General features: G+C 32.3%; 1 protein-coding gene across 1 annotated transcript in view; it reads left to right on the top strand.

Annotated features, from left to right (window-relative positions):
* LOC143053769 (uncharacterized) overlaps positions 1-186 on the top strand; it is a 251,196-nt gene extending 251,010 nt beyond the window's left edge. Inside the window, exon 16 of the mRNA XM_076226548.1 lies at positions 44-186. Within this exon, the coding sequence (XP_076082663.1) occupies positions 44-186 (143 nt within the window). The remainder of the gene's footprint in view (positions 1-43) is intronic.
* The last annotated feature ends 14,504 nt before the right edge of the window (positions 187-14,690 follow it).

Raw genomic sequence — 14,690 nt, 5'->3', positions numbered from 1 at the left:
CATTCTTTTTGAACAACAGAAATTTCATAAAATCTGTATTCAGGCAGAAGATCTGACAGGGAAGACAACTCTTTTTACAACCATAATGTTAATGTTAAACTCACACAGGAACAAAGTGATCTGTGTGAGGGTAACTTGACATTTGATGAATGTGCTTTGGCACTGAAACCTATGACAAATGGTTAGCATGGTAAGAGTCCTGGTTCCGATGGATTTACAGTTGATTTGTATATTTTTTTTTGGAGAGATCTCGGTCCATTTGTATATCGATCTTTATATTTTGGGTATGAGCATAGAAATTTGTCTAGTCTTCAAAAATACTGAATACTGACATTAAAATAGCTTCAGCAGCTATAGCTAACAGACTCAAACCAGTATTGCCATTTATTGTAAGTGACACTCAGAATGGGTTTATTAAAGATAGGTTCATTGGGGAAAATATTCGCTTATTATATGATCCTATGCACTATCTGGAAGAGCATAATATGACTGGTTTACTGTTACTTGTTGATTTTGAGAAAGTATTTGATTCTGTCGAGTGGGATTTTATAGTAAAAGCTCTAAAAAGCTTTAATTTCGGACCATCTATATGCAAATGGTTTGAGACTCTCTATTCAGAAGCTAAAAGCTGTGTAACAAATAATGGTAATTTGTCAAGTTTCTTCAATCTTGAGCGAGGCTGTAGACAAGGTGACCCCCTATCCCCATATTTATTTATTATAGGTGTTGAATTATTAGCGCTAAAACTAAAATCTACATCTGACATCCATGGTATTCCTATTCACAACAAAGAATTATTGTTCAGCCAGTATGCTGATGACACTTTTCTTGTTTTAGATGGAAAGGAAAAATCTTTAGAGGAGACTTTAAAATGTTTTGATTCTTTTCAAAGGGTTTCTGGGCTAAAAATGAATGCATCCAAGACCAAAGCTGTTTGGATTGGAACCAAAAAGTATTCAGACCATATACTTTGTCCTAATTATAATCTTCAATGGACAAAGTCAAATTTCAAACTATTAGGAATAGAGCTATGTTAGATATAAACTTCACTAATAAAATCAAGGAAATGTGATCAATACTTAAGGCTTGGGAACACAGAAAACTTACATTGCTTGGTAAAATTACTGTTGTAAAGACTCTGGCATTACCAAAGATAGTTCATTTGCTAACAGCTTTACCAAATCTATCCCAGATTAAAAGTAAAGAGTTAAATACTCTCTTTTATAACTTTATTTGGAATGGGAAATTAGAACGTATAAAACGCAATACACTAATTGGGGATTTTATGCAGGGAGGTTTGAACATGGTGCATTTGTCATCTTTTAGTACATATCTAAAAATAATCTGGGTTAGAAGACTTCTTTTGAATTTAGAGGGATCATGGCAGACATTATTACTGTCTGAATTAACCAAATTTGGTGGTGACAGAGTCTTTTCTTTACAAAAAGAAAAACTGCCAGAAATTCATGGCTATGATAAGAATCCTTTTTGGAAAGATGTTTTATTTTGCTTACATACTGCCAAGCCTTATACTAAGGCTTGTACAAATGATATAGTATCGCTAGATATTTTAAATTGTGTGCCACTTTCAGATTACACTATTTATATGCAATGGAAGGACTTTGGTGAACAGTATATAAAAGAAATTGTAAATGGTCAAAACAAATAATTCTTTACATTTGAAAAGATTAGAGATAAGATTCTTACAAATAATTTCTGAAATATTACAGTCTAATCTCCAATATTCCTAAATTTATTAAAGATCACATAAAAGAATATTGTGATACTCAACAGATTGAAAAAGTCAACATCTCTGATGCTTTTTGTACTCAGATTATTAATAATAAGAAACCAAAATGTATGTATAAGAGTCTTATCGATCATATATTTCAACCTCCCCTTGAAAAATTTCAGAAATGGGAGCAGTTGTTAGACTCAGAAATTGAAAATTGGCAAAAATACTTTATGCTACTAAGGAAGTCTTGCAAAGATACCTACTAAAAAAGCTTCCAATACAAAATACTGCACGAAATAATTCCTACAAACTCTTTTTTGTAAAAGATAAAGAAGAAAGATTCTAGTTCATGTACTTTTTGTAAACTTGATGACGAAACTATTGTACATTTTTTCTATGATTGCCCAATAACATATCAATTTTGGTCATCATTATTACGGCAAATAAGATTGTATAGCAGGGATGCGTATTGCTATCACCGGATTTTTACGAGGAGGGTCACGCTTAGGTCACTATGCAAACGGAAAATATGTCGGCGAATTGCTTCCTTGCAGCAGGCAATAAAAAATAAGTAAACTTCTTCTAAATGTGGACAAATTAAAGAATTTTCCTAAAAAAAAAGTATAATTATGTACATACCTTGTATAATGAAAACTATCCATTTAGTTATAAAAAACATATGCATATTTTTTTAATCTGAGGTTTCATATGACTTTAAGGGAAGCACAGGTTATACATTTTTCTGTATTTTAACTGAACTAAATCTTTGACATAAAGATAACAAAACAAACAGTATTTCTTTTATTATAAGATATATCAAATATTCAAGATTTAGGTCATTAACAGTTATTATTAGGGGCGAATCTCAAAGGGATCACACTGTCACAATACCCAAAAGAACCTCAAACATTTAAAATTTGAACTGGGTTTGAGCATGCACATGGCAAGCAAAGATGTCTTCTAGCTATCATGAATAAAATATGACTTTTACAATGAATGTAGATAAAAAAAGTTACAAATAACTGTATTGACATTGAATAGTGCAGTGTATTCTTCTGATGACATGACTCTTGGATTTAGGAAGATTGATGTTTTAACACATATTTCTGGAAACATCTTTTGGTAAGTACATTGGATTAGATTTGATTTACACCATTTGCATGAGTGTATTATGCTCTTTTAGTTCAAAATAGTGATATTTAAAGTGTCTTCTTTATAAACTTTAAGAGGGTGGAGAAAAAATTGAGACAATATGTTGATATTTATGCATTAATTTGTATATTGTCAAAATGTGTAAGACAGGAGACATATTTATTTTATTATTAAGACAATTTGTTTAAGAAAATTATTACTAATAGAATAAGATTTTAATATACACATGGAAAAAAGTATTGCAACACCTTGATTTTTTAAAACTTGAAAAATCAGCCTCTTTTTTGGGATGAAATATAATAAAATATGTGTATGATATTATTGGAACATAGTTTATGATAACATTGGCATTGAAACGAACAAAAAATGTTTGCTAAAGAATGATTTATATAACCACAATTTTAATAACAATATGAAGTGTTTTTTGTACAAAAAATGCATTTTACAACTTTTACTGTACTCGAACTTTACAATGTCAGGCATTTCAAAATTAATCTTCATATGACTGTTCGCATCATGGTTGGTCGTTAGACGCCAAATAATAAGTACTTTGTGCGCAGCCTCCAATCAAACGGATAACCGCATCTCAACGTCTTCTGATTCCTGCCATAAATCGACTAATATGTTGTTAAGGTAGCAGCAATCATTTCTGATGAAGGGCATATTATTATTTCATGATGTGTTTGAACTGGTGCGTCCTTTTATGCACTTTCCGCCCAATAGTGTCCCATATATGCTCGATATGGTTCAAATCCGGGCTACGATCGGGCAAAGGAAGATGAACCGAATTTCCATTTGAACATTGGATCTTCCTCCACGATGCTAATTTCCAACTTTGGCGAGCTCTGGGCTACATTGGATACGGAAAACTGCGTGTCTGTTCGTTAGCAAAGGTCTCCGAAATGGTCTTATCGCACGATAACCAGTAGCGATGAATTGATCTCGAACAGTTCTTGTTAAAAGGTTCATATATGGCCACCCCTCTCTTTTTAGGATTGTTTTGTATGCAATGGGTTTTCTTCTGACCAACCTTCAGTATGCTTGATTTTCTCTAGCAAATGGTATAGGGGGTCTTCATTATCTCGGAAGGTCTTTAACAGCGTTTATTGTCAGATTTTTATTCTCAAAACGACTTACAGTGGAATGGTGATGACCAACAATACGTGCAGTTGTTACAGCGACATCCCTGCTTCTCTTATGCTGATAATCTGCTATTTTGCTGCAGTTAAAAGTTGTCAAGGACCCATTACAAGGTGTCAATCACATACATTTTAAAACTTGATTTTTTAAAGTGTTGAAAACAAGGACATCTGTTTTGCTTTTTACGGGAACAGTAGCTGCATGTGCAGATAAAAACTTATCGATTCGATATTTATTGATTTCACTCAGATGATACTTAAATGATGTTTAACTAGTTCTATTTTACCAAATTTTATCACAAACAAATCAAAAGTGTTTTTTTTTTCCATTTCAATTTCAATTTGGTGTTGCAATACTTTTTTCTAACTGTATATAATGAATTTGGTATAAAACTAGAGATCTATTCTTATTTGCTAGATAACTTTTAAAAAGCAAGGATAAAGCATTCATGTAGTCTGTTGTGAGTTGAGATCTTAAACACAGCCGTTTTTTAGCTATACAAATACACAATTTAAATTTTCATCAGTTTGCAATTACCACATAATGCTCAACTTTTAAAGACCTAGCCCTCAACTTTTAATGACCTGGCCCTCATCTATTGGCCAACTAGCCCTGAACTTTTAATGACCTGGTCCTCAACTGTTGGCCAGGTATCCCTGAACTTAATTGCTCAACTGTTGGACACCTAGCACCCAACTATGATAAAGTTGAGCATTGATAGTTGAGGGCTACCTAATTTGCATGGCAAAAATCTAGCTAGCCCTCAACTATTTGCTCAACTGATGGCCAGCTAGCCCTCAACTGGCCTCAGCCGCCAGTTGAGCAATGCAGTTGGCCTAGTGATCATTTTTTTCTCTATGGGCACACAAACATTTTTAACCTTGTCAAATTCTTTCTGTACCTGTTTCAAGTCATATATTTTTTTTCGTAAATTGTTTTATTATGAATTAGGCCGTCAGTTTTCGAAATGTATAACCTTTTATAGCCGACTATAATTACTTAAATCCATTTATTTTTTGAACTTTGACAATCATATCACATCTCCTAATTTGTCATGAAAGATATAATGTGGTTTGATAAAATGTTAAACAAAAAAAAAACTGTTTCGTTCGTTAGTCGGATGCTATAGTTGGGAAGATTGAAAAGTTCCTGAATCGTGACATTGATATAAAAAAAAATCATGTTAAAGGATTTTGTTTTTTCTCTGTCTTTCAGATAACAAGTCGTCTTCTATTCTTGATAAAATTTGATTTACTGGAGTTTTTCTACCAGTAGCTATAGCTTATAATAAACAGACATCTCATTTGAAACTATATTTTATATCAGAATCTTTTAACATATTTTTAACAGTCCTTTCCTTTTTTTCTTGTATATTTATTCAGTGGTTGTTTTATTATGTGTTACATATTTGTTTTTCGATCATTTTTTTACATAAATAAGCCGTTAGTTTTCTCGTTTTAAATTATTATTTCGAGGCCTTTTATAGCTGAACATGCGGTATGAGCTTTGCCAATTGTTGACGACCGTACGGTGACCTATAGTTGGTAAGTTCTGTGTCATTTTGGCCTCTTTTGGAGAGTTGTCCCTTTGGCAATTATACCACATCTTCTTTTTGATATCTATTGTACACATTTTGTACACATTTTGTTTTTGTCTCTGATATATAAGGTTCCTTGATAGAATCTTAATTGTGAAAATAACTGGTTTAGTGATTATTTTCATTTCAAATACCATAGATGAATATTTACGACAGCAAGAACCAATGCAATGCAATGCATATGTATTAAATAAATTTGGCCAAGCAATTCTACAGGAAAGCTCCAAGTGAGTGTACAGGAAAGCTCCCAGTGATTGTTCAGTAAACTTGCAAGCGATTGTACAGTCAATAAAAATATCCTTCATGAAGAAAATAAATATATTTGGATTTTTACTGGGACAATGGCTTTGAAACTTTCAGATAGGTAAGAATTTTTATCAGCAACGATTGGGTTTTCGATGTTGTTTTTTTTTACATTTTTGATCGCTGTTTTGTGACAATTTGATCGTTTTTCATGGAGCTCCACCATTCTAAGGAAAGCATTTGGATGCATATATCTTTCTAATATTAAGCAGACAGTGAGTTAATATGTAGATACAAACGAGACTAAAAGGAATTTGGGTACACTTCCTGTTTTTTATATGTTTACAGAGGTCCTAAAGTGCCAGTTGGATATTCAAAGTACATGTATATAATGAAAACCTACCTGAGACCGCTTAAATGACGGTCAGACCTCCCTGTTCTTCCAATGTACATAACATTCGACGAATTCATAGGCTCTGTATATATAAAGATTTGTTCATAAGGATTTCCTAGAATAATGTCATCTTCGATATATTAGGAGGGCTTAGATTGTCACTTTTCAGCTAAAAATTGTCAAAATTTCTGGACAATGGGCACAGGGCAATGGTGAGAGCCCCCTGATCTCTCAATCTTTCTAATACCGTATAGCGGACTATTTTCGCTTATTTTCGCGGATAGAACAAAATCGCCAATTTAAAAGTGTACATGCAAAGGTAATGTTAAACATGTTGAATCCGCCAAAATAATAACCGCCAAAATTTTTCGTATACCTTATTCAATGAAAATCGCGAAATGTTACACCCGCGAAAATAACCCGCTATACGGTATTAAACAAACAGTGAAGATTCAAATGAGACTGACAGGAATTTGGGAAGAGGTAATGACACGATTTCAGCTGACTTATCAGTCCTCTTAACTATGAAATCATGCTTTTAATGTTATTAAGTATTTTTGTAATGCTAGCTGCCGGTTAGATATTAAATATAGAATATCGAGAAACGAACCGGCGGCTTATTGTACATACATCAATTGAACAGTGATCAATTAAGATTGAGCGTAATATTGCTACAAAAAACCTAACTGATGTGAAATCTTTACTATGTAGATATGTTCAATTTGTGGATGCACTCAATCCATTGCTACTGTAGACTTGAAAAACAGACCCATGCCGATGTAATAGATACTACAGACATGACGGAAGGTACTGCAAAAGATCAAAAAAACATTCTCGATCCACCTGTGATAGTTGTTGGTTCACATAAAGACAAAGTGGTACGTACATTCAAAGAAAATGAAGGTACGCTAGGATCATATTATACATATTTTAAACAATGTATCTTTGTCAATATGTGTAACATGGAGTAGTTCTGGTATTAAATTAAAACTTTTGGACTTGGCATCACTATAGAACCCTGGTTGAAAGATTTTTTTTGTAATAATAACATTTTAATAGGAGGCAACATTTGTCCTGTTTTTTAGATCAGATGTACCTGTTTTTTGTATTATCAAACGTCCGGCAACCAGTACGCCCATAGGTATGTTGAATTTTTCAGCAACTTTCAGAATAAAGTATAGTTTTAGCATGGAATATCTGCCACTTTATTTGAACTCAGTACAAATTATCCATTAATGCTTGAAATTGAAGAATTGAACATAGAAAACAATGTGGCTATGAATAAGTAATCTCATACCGTATAGAATAAAGTATACCTTATACATTAAAAGCAGAAAGTAATCTTAATCACAAATATGTATGAAGCTTAAGGAACCATGAAATCAATAATACTTATCATTTGGAGGGGCAACCTATAATTCCAATTTCCAAAAATAAAAGATATTTGCACATTATGGTTTGTTTATTTTTTATATATCGAAGCAGGATATGTGGTGAATTTTTCATCGAGACATCTATCTACCATTGACCATAGGAAAATATTGTATGTTTCCTTTTTTGTTTATTTGGCTAGTATAAAAGTTTGTTTTAAGTGCCAGTCTTTGTAAGAATCAGGCAATTTAGGTAAAAATCAAAACATGATAAAAAAAATCATTCTATTTAATACTAACCATCATCCTGAGTTAAAAACTATTAGTCTTTCGTTTGTATGTGTCTGGTATTATCAAATAATTCGGTTAGAATATAATGGAAGATATTAGCACGCAAATCGAGGGAATTGTGCAAATGATGATACAAGCATGAAAATTACCACAAAGCATCATTATTATACACTTTTAAAGAAACAACTGCTGGCCATTAAAAAAAATCATTTTTTCAAGATGGCCACCGCCGTTTTCTAAAATGGCTGTTTTTTCAGTTTGAAAATACTGATTTTTTCTGGAAAACTTTTCGTTTACCTTCTTTTAGTGAAAAACAGCTGTCAGGTTTGTTAGCTACCTTCTTTATATGTGAGTAATTCACTAGACATGAGTATTTGACAAATACAGGGTTTGCGCATGCGCGAAAATGTAACAAAATTCATTAAAAAATATTTTAACTATTTACTATTTATAAAATAAGTGATTTGGGATTTTCAATGATATTATGATTTGATTTGATAACATTTTTGTCGAGCCTTCGACTTTAGTCGAAAAAGCGAGACTAAGCGATCCTACACTCCGTCGTCGTCGGTGTCGTCGGCGGCGTCAACAAATATTCACTCTGTGGTTAAAGTTTTTGAAATTTTAATAACTTTCTTAAACTATACTGGATTTCTACCAAACTTGGACAGAAGCTTGTTTATGATCATAAGATAGTATCCAGAAGTAAATTTTGTAAAAATAAAATTCCATTTTTTCTGTATTTTACTTATAAATAGACTTAGTTTTTTCTGCAGGGAAACATAACGTTCACTCTGTGGTTAAAGTTTTTAGAATTTTAATAACTTTCTTTAACTATCCTGGGTTTGATCCAAACTTGGACAGAAGCTTGTTTATGATCATAAGATAGTATCCAGAAGTAAATTTTGTAAAAATATAAATCCATTTTTTCCGTATTTTACTTTTAAATGGACTTAGTTTTTCTGCGGGGAAACATAACATTCACTCTGTGGTTAAAGTTTTTAAAATTTTAATAACTTTCTTAAACTATCCTGAGTGTGTACCAAACTTGGACAGAAGCTTATTTATGATCATAATAGTATCCAGAAGTAAATTTTGTAATTAGATAACTCCATTTTTTCTGTATTTTATTTTTAAATGGACTTAGATTTTCTTTAAGTTAACATTACATTCAGTTTGCAGTTAAAGTTTTCAAAACATTCATTAGATTTATTAACTATCCTAGATTTTTACCAAATTTAGACAGAAGCTTCTTACAAGCATAAGATGGTATCAAGAGGAAAATTTTTATTGATTTTTTTCCTCATTTTTGTTGAGCCTTTGATTTACAGCAAAAGTAGGCGAGACACTGGGTTCCGAGGAACCCTTACACATTTTTCAAGGTTATGACACACATGATTTAATAATTGTGCGCATGCGCAAACTATTTATAGACTTAATGAGTTATTTGTATGCAATACCAGGGCAAATTGGTATAAATATTAGTTCATCTCATTACTCTAAAAAGCAAGTTAGTGTAAAATCTATGATGCCACTGTTAAAAAACGAGCCAATTCAGTTGCAATGATCAGGTATTTGATGGATAATACGTAAAATGTGGTTAAAACGAGAAAACATCAATAGTAACGGCAGATCAGCCACTTTTTGGATATTCAGCGGGAATTGCCTGATTTGTACAGAGAAGATAAGTTTATCGTCATGTAAGGTGGATTTTACATTGAAATGACTTGTTATAAAATTCTGGGTGATATATTACGTGAAGGTAGATGGACACATGTATCATGTGTCATCACTAAAACCATTATTGACATACCTAGAACGGCATATTCTTGTATGTATGTTCAAATGTACCTAGGAATAGACACGCGCATCAGATAACTCTATGTGTTTTAGCTTGAAAGGTATATATCGGCTTAAGAAAGCTAAACACATAAATTATAATCATGTCATGACTCTGTGACGTTCAATGATTTGATAGACTGGCGTAAGAAAATATAGTCATCTGTACCACAGCTCAATACCTATCGTTCAATTATAAGAAAAGAACTTCTTGTGAATTTGGTAGTATGCTTATTTCATGAGTCAGATTTTGTACACACAGTCCATATAAAGCATGGTACTGTATTCATTTAGGTCTTGATCGTGTAACATATTCTCGATCGCGACCGACCTTCTCTGAGAAATGGCTGACCTTCTCTTAAGTCACCCACAGGTGGCAATTGATTTTGAAAATGATAATTTTACTGTACGTAAGACCAGAAAATATTTTTCTTATAACACAATTGATCAGACAAAAACAGAATAATGCAATTGTAAAGGGCGATTTGTTGTCATAGGTTAAACCGAAGACCTCATTAAAACGTATTGATGGTAGCTAGACCAGAAGTCAGTAGACTATCAGATAAATTTGCAAGATCTAGTGGTTTGAGGCATTCTATAATAGATGAACGACGTAATGACCACACAAGGGTTTCTTTAAAAAGATAAAAGGCAAATAATTTGAAGATCGTTTGAAGCAAATACAAAACGAAGGAGAACCGTGAATTACCCTCCTTAAATAAAAAGTCAATAAGCATTTGGATAACTACTTGAATTCACAAAACATTTAACCTTACAGCCATCTCTCGCTTTGATTCCTATCTTTCTAAATATTAGAAATTTTTAAAAATTAAGAAATGTATCTCTCTCATGCAAAGCTCTGATTCTTTTCACGGATTTGGCTATACTTTTTGGACCTTTTGGATTATAGCTCTTCATCTTTTATATAAGCTTTGGATTTCAAATATTTTGGCAACGAGCATCACTGAAGAGACATGTATTGTCGAAATGCGCATCTGGTGCAAGAAAATTGGTACCGTTAATTTTATTTCTTAAACATGGCTGTTGGATCAATAAAAACATCAAATCTGATATCTTTTTAAATAAATTCAAATTAAACTATGCTCTACAATCAGTGCCAAAGTCCGTGTACATTATATATACATACTGTTTCGCGGACATGTCGATAACGGAAACGAACATTCCACGAAAGAAATTTGTTTGTCCAGTGAAATCATAGAAATGTTAAGAAGAACAGTTCATTTACTGTATATGTTGGTTTTTTTTGTTAACACTAAGCAAACAAAGCAGCTGTTTCATTTTGTAGCTTGATGATGCAGGCGTTGAAAACCTTCGGAAATATACAGCTAAATTATCAGATGATGAACTTGGACACATCAGGAATGGATACTTGATCTCCAATACACAAGATGAAAACAGTGTATTCCAGAAAATACGACAAGACATTTTAAAGTTAGCCAGATTAACGAGTTCATGGAATAAAGATTATCCTTTAAAATTCATACAGCTGGAAGAACTACTTGATGAAAGAAAGAAAGAATCACCAATTATTTCACTTGGGGATATTAGAAAAATTTCTTCTCTGAATGATGACGAACTTGGCTTATTCCTGAAAATTCATCATGAAATCAGATCATTAGTGTATTTCAGCAATCTCCCAAATTATATTATTCTAGATACTCAATGGTTGGCTGATGCTTTTAAATGTATTGTTACAGCAAAAGAATTTCGAGACCAAGCTTTTAGAAATCAAAATAGTTGGAAGGAATTATACAGTAAAGGCAAATTGCATGGTCATGTTTTGGACGAAATATTTGAAAGAGAGAAAGGTAGTTTGAAGGATTTTAAGGACCATATCCTTGACGTAATGGAACAATTCGATATCATAATAAACCCATTCAAATTCCAGACAGATTCTACTGAGGAAGTACCTTGCTACTATGTACCTTGTTTGATTAAAGAAAGACCTCGAGGCGAGATTTATGAAATAATCAAAGTGACTGATGTCCATAAATCTACTTGGTTGTGTTATGAATTTATATTTCAGCCCCCGCACCTAATTCATCATCTGATTGCTTCACTGAGTCGAAGTTATGAGTTTGCAGAATTTGACGGTCAAATTGCTCTTTTCAGAGGCATCGCTGTATTTGAGTTACAGGAAATAGCACGGTTGAGAAAATTACTAGTAATGACATGTGAAAAGGTTATTCAAATTCAGGTTTGGCAATATGGAGAACAAATTAAAAATGGCTTGTACAAAGAAATTGCAGATCGTATAACAGATGATATAAACAAGATAATACGCGAACGATTCAATATGTCAAATGTTACATTTGAAAAAAAGTGGAAATGTGGCCTTACAGAACCCGACTCTGCGGCAAGATTGAGAGGCTTTAAAACAAACAGTGAACAACTGATTTCACGCTATCGTTGTGAGATCTGTAAGACAGAGCATTCGTTCATTGATGAATGGTCAACATTATGTGTAAGTAAAACATTTCATAGCATCATAATATAGCTTACAGGATTTCTTTATTCAAATATTTGCGTACAGGCAATAACTTAGAGGAACATAAATGTAGTTATTAACATAGACAAAATATCAATAAAATTGAGAATGGAAATGGGGAATGTGTCAAAGAGACAACAACCCGACCAAATAAAAAAACAACAGCAGAAGGTCACCAACAGGTCTTTAATGTAGCGAGAAATTCCCGCACTCGGAGGCGTCCTTCAGCTGGCCCCTAAACAAATATATACTAGTTCAGTGATAATGAACGCCATACTAATTTCCAAATTGTACACAAGAAACTAAAATTAAAATAGTACAAGACTAACAAAGGCCAGAGGCTCCTGACTTGGGACAGTCGCAAAAGAGGCGGCGGGGTTAAACATGTTTGTGAGATCTCAACCCTCCCCCTATACCTCTAACCAATGTAGAAAAGTAAACGCATAACAATACGCACATTAAAATTCAGTTCAAGAGAAGTCCGAGTCTGATGTCAGAAGATGTAACCAAAGAAAATAAACAAAATGACAATAATACATAAATAACAACAGACTACTAGCAGTTAACTGACATGCCAGCTCCAGACTTCAATTAAACTGAAGCATATATATAAACCAACATATAACAGTATCAAATCATAACATAGGTGGTGATGTGGATAAGGAAAAAAAATGTACATACAAATTTTCAATTTTTTGATAATCAACCTAATCTTCTGAAATTGGACATGTTGGAATCCAGGGGTCCCAGCAGATATTGGCCATATGAAAAGGTTTTCTTTTAAAAAATAAATTATTTTCTAGTGCCAGAAATTCTTTGAGATAGTTTTTAAGTCCTGTAAAATTTACCTTATTTTCACAGAGTTTTGTTCTGTAAATACAGAACTTTGTCAGGAGTATTATTAAGTTTTTTTATCATATTATTTCCGTTGTTACCTAAATTTCCAAATAAATAATATCTATATTAAATGGAATCAATATTTGTGTTTGGTTATGAATCCAATCACCAAGTTCACTCCATAGATCTGAAATGTTATGGCATGTCCAAAATATGTGCTCAATATCTTCAATAGCTTCATTACAGAAAGTACATTTATCTGATTGTGTTATCTTAATTCTAAATGAAAATTCATTTGTGCCTATGATTCTGTGCACTATTCTGTACTGGGACCAATGAAGTTAAGATTTTTTTGTGGTGTAGAAAGACATATTATGCACTTTTTTCCAATCAAATTTTTTGTTTAATCTTAGAGACCATTTATCTTCACAACTAGGACTTGTACTATTTTTTTCTAAGAAAATATTATACATATCTTTTGACCCTTTATTTGACAAAAAAAAATGTTCAAATATCATTTGGTAGGATTGGTCCATGAACTTTATAAAGATTTTCTATAGAGGTATCATGTTTAAGAGAATTTTGATATTATGTTATTGCTAATATAACTCCATTATAAACTAGAAAGTTAGATTTAATTTTTTTTTAGATCTTATTGAAATTAACAATTCAATACTAGTAATCATTCTGAAAGACATTAGCTGATAAAATTAACGCATGTTTTGTCCTTGATCTTCTCTGTTCTAATAAGTAACAACAATGACAAATAAAGTACTGTTTAGAGTAAAAAAGTTACTATTAAAGTAAAGTACAAAATTGCAGAATTTGAGTCCAAATGGCAAAATGTAACTAAACACATCAAACGAATGGACAACAACTGTCATATTTAAAATTTGGTGAAGGCATTTTCGTATATATATAAAATGGTAGGGTTTACATCTGGTTTTGAAGCTAGCTAATTCTCTCACTTGTATAAATGTCACATAGAATTAAAAGCTTAACTTTGATACTTAACCTATTGAATTACAAAAAGAGAGACGATACCAAAGTGACAATCGATTAGAAAAATACATTTACCTGATCCTTTCCTTTGAAATAACATATAATTATGACAAAATAATTTATAATTTTTGGTGATTTTTACCGCTGTCTCATAGAGACAGTGGATAACATCCGATATGGATACATGTTATTGTGTTATAAGAATGTTTCTGTTAATTTGTAAATTATTTCAGCAGTCCAACAGATCTGAAAACGTTCCAGCGTTGATGCCCAATACAGAAAGCACAAGTCTTATCCAAAGTACACCCACCGAGGTAATGAGCTACTGCTGGAAAAAAATATGTGTTTGCACTTGTACTTGGTTAATATGTGTATGCCTTTAGAATAGTGATTATTACAAATCGTATGAAAATGATGCAAGATGTTCTGCATTAATGTACCATTACTTATCCGGTATATAATTTTATCACTCATTTCAGACAAACCACTATTCATTTGTCAATTAAACCAATTTTAATTAGTTTGGCATGTATGTATAAGAATTATTCATATGGCAGCTGTTTAAGTGAACTCTCCCAAGC

The sequence above is a fragment of the Mytilus galloprovincialis genome, chromosome 12, assembly GCF_965363235.1.
Source record: "Mytilus galloprovincialis chromosome 12, xbMytGall1.hap1.1, whole genome shotgun sequence".
In the NCBI taxonomy this organism is placed as follows: domain Eukaryota; kingdom Metazoa; phylum Mollusca; class Bivalvia; order Mytilida; family Mytilidae; genus Mytilus; species Mytilus galloprovincialis.
This window is presented reverse-complemented; position numbering and strand designations above follow the sequence as displayed.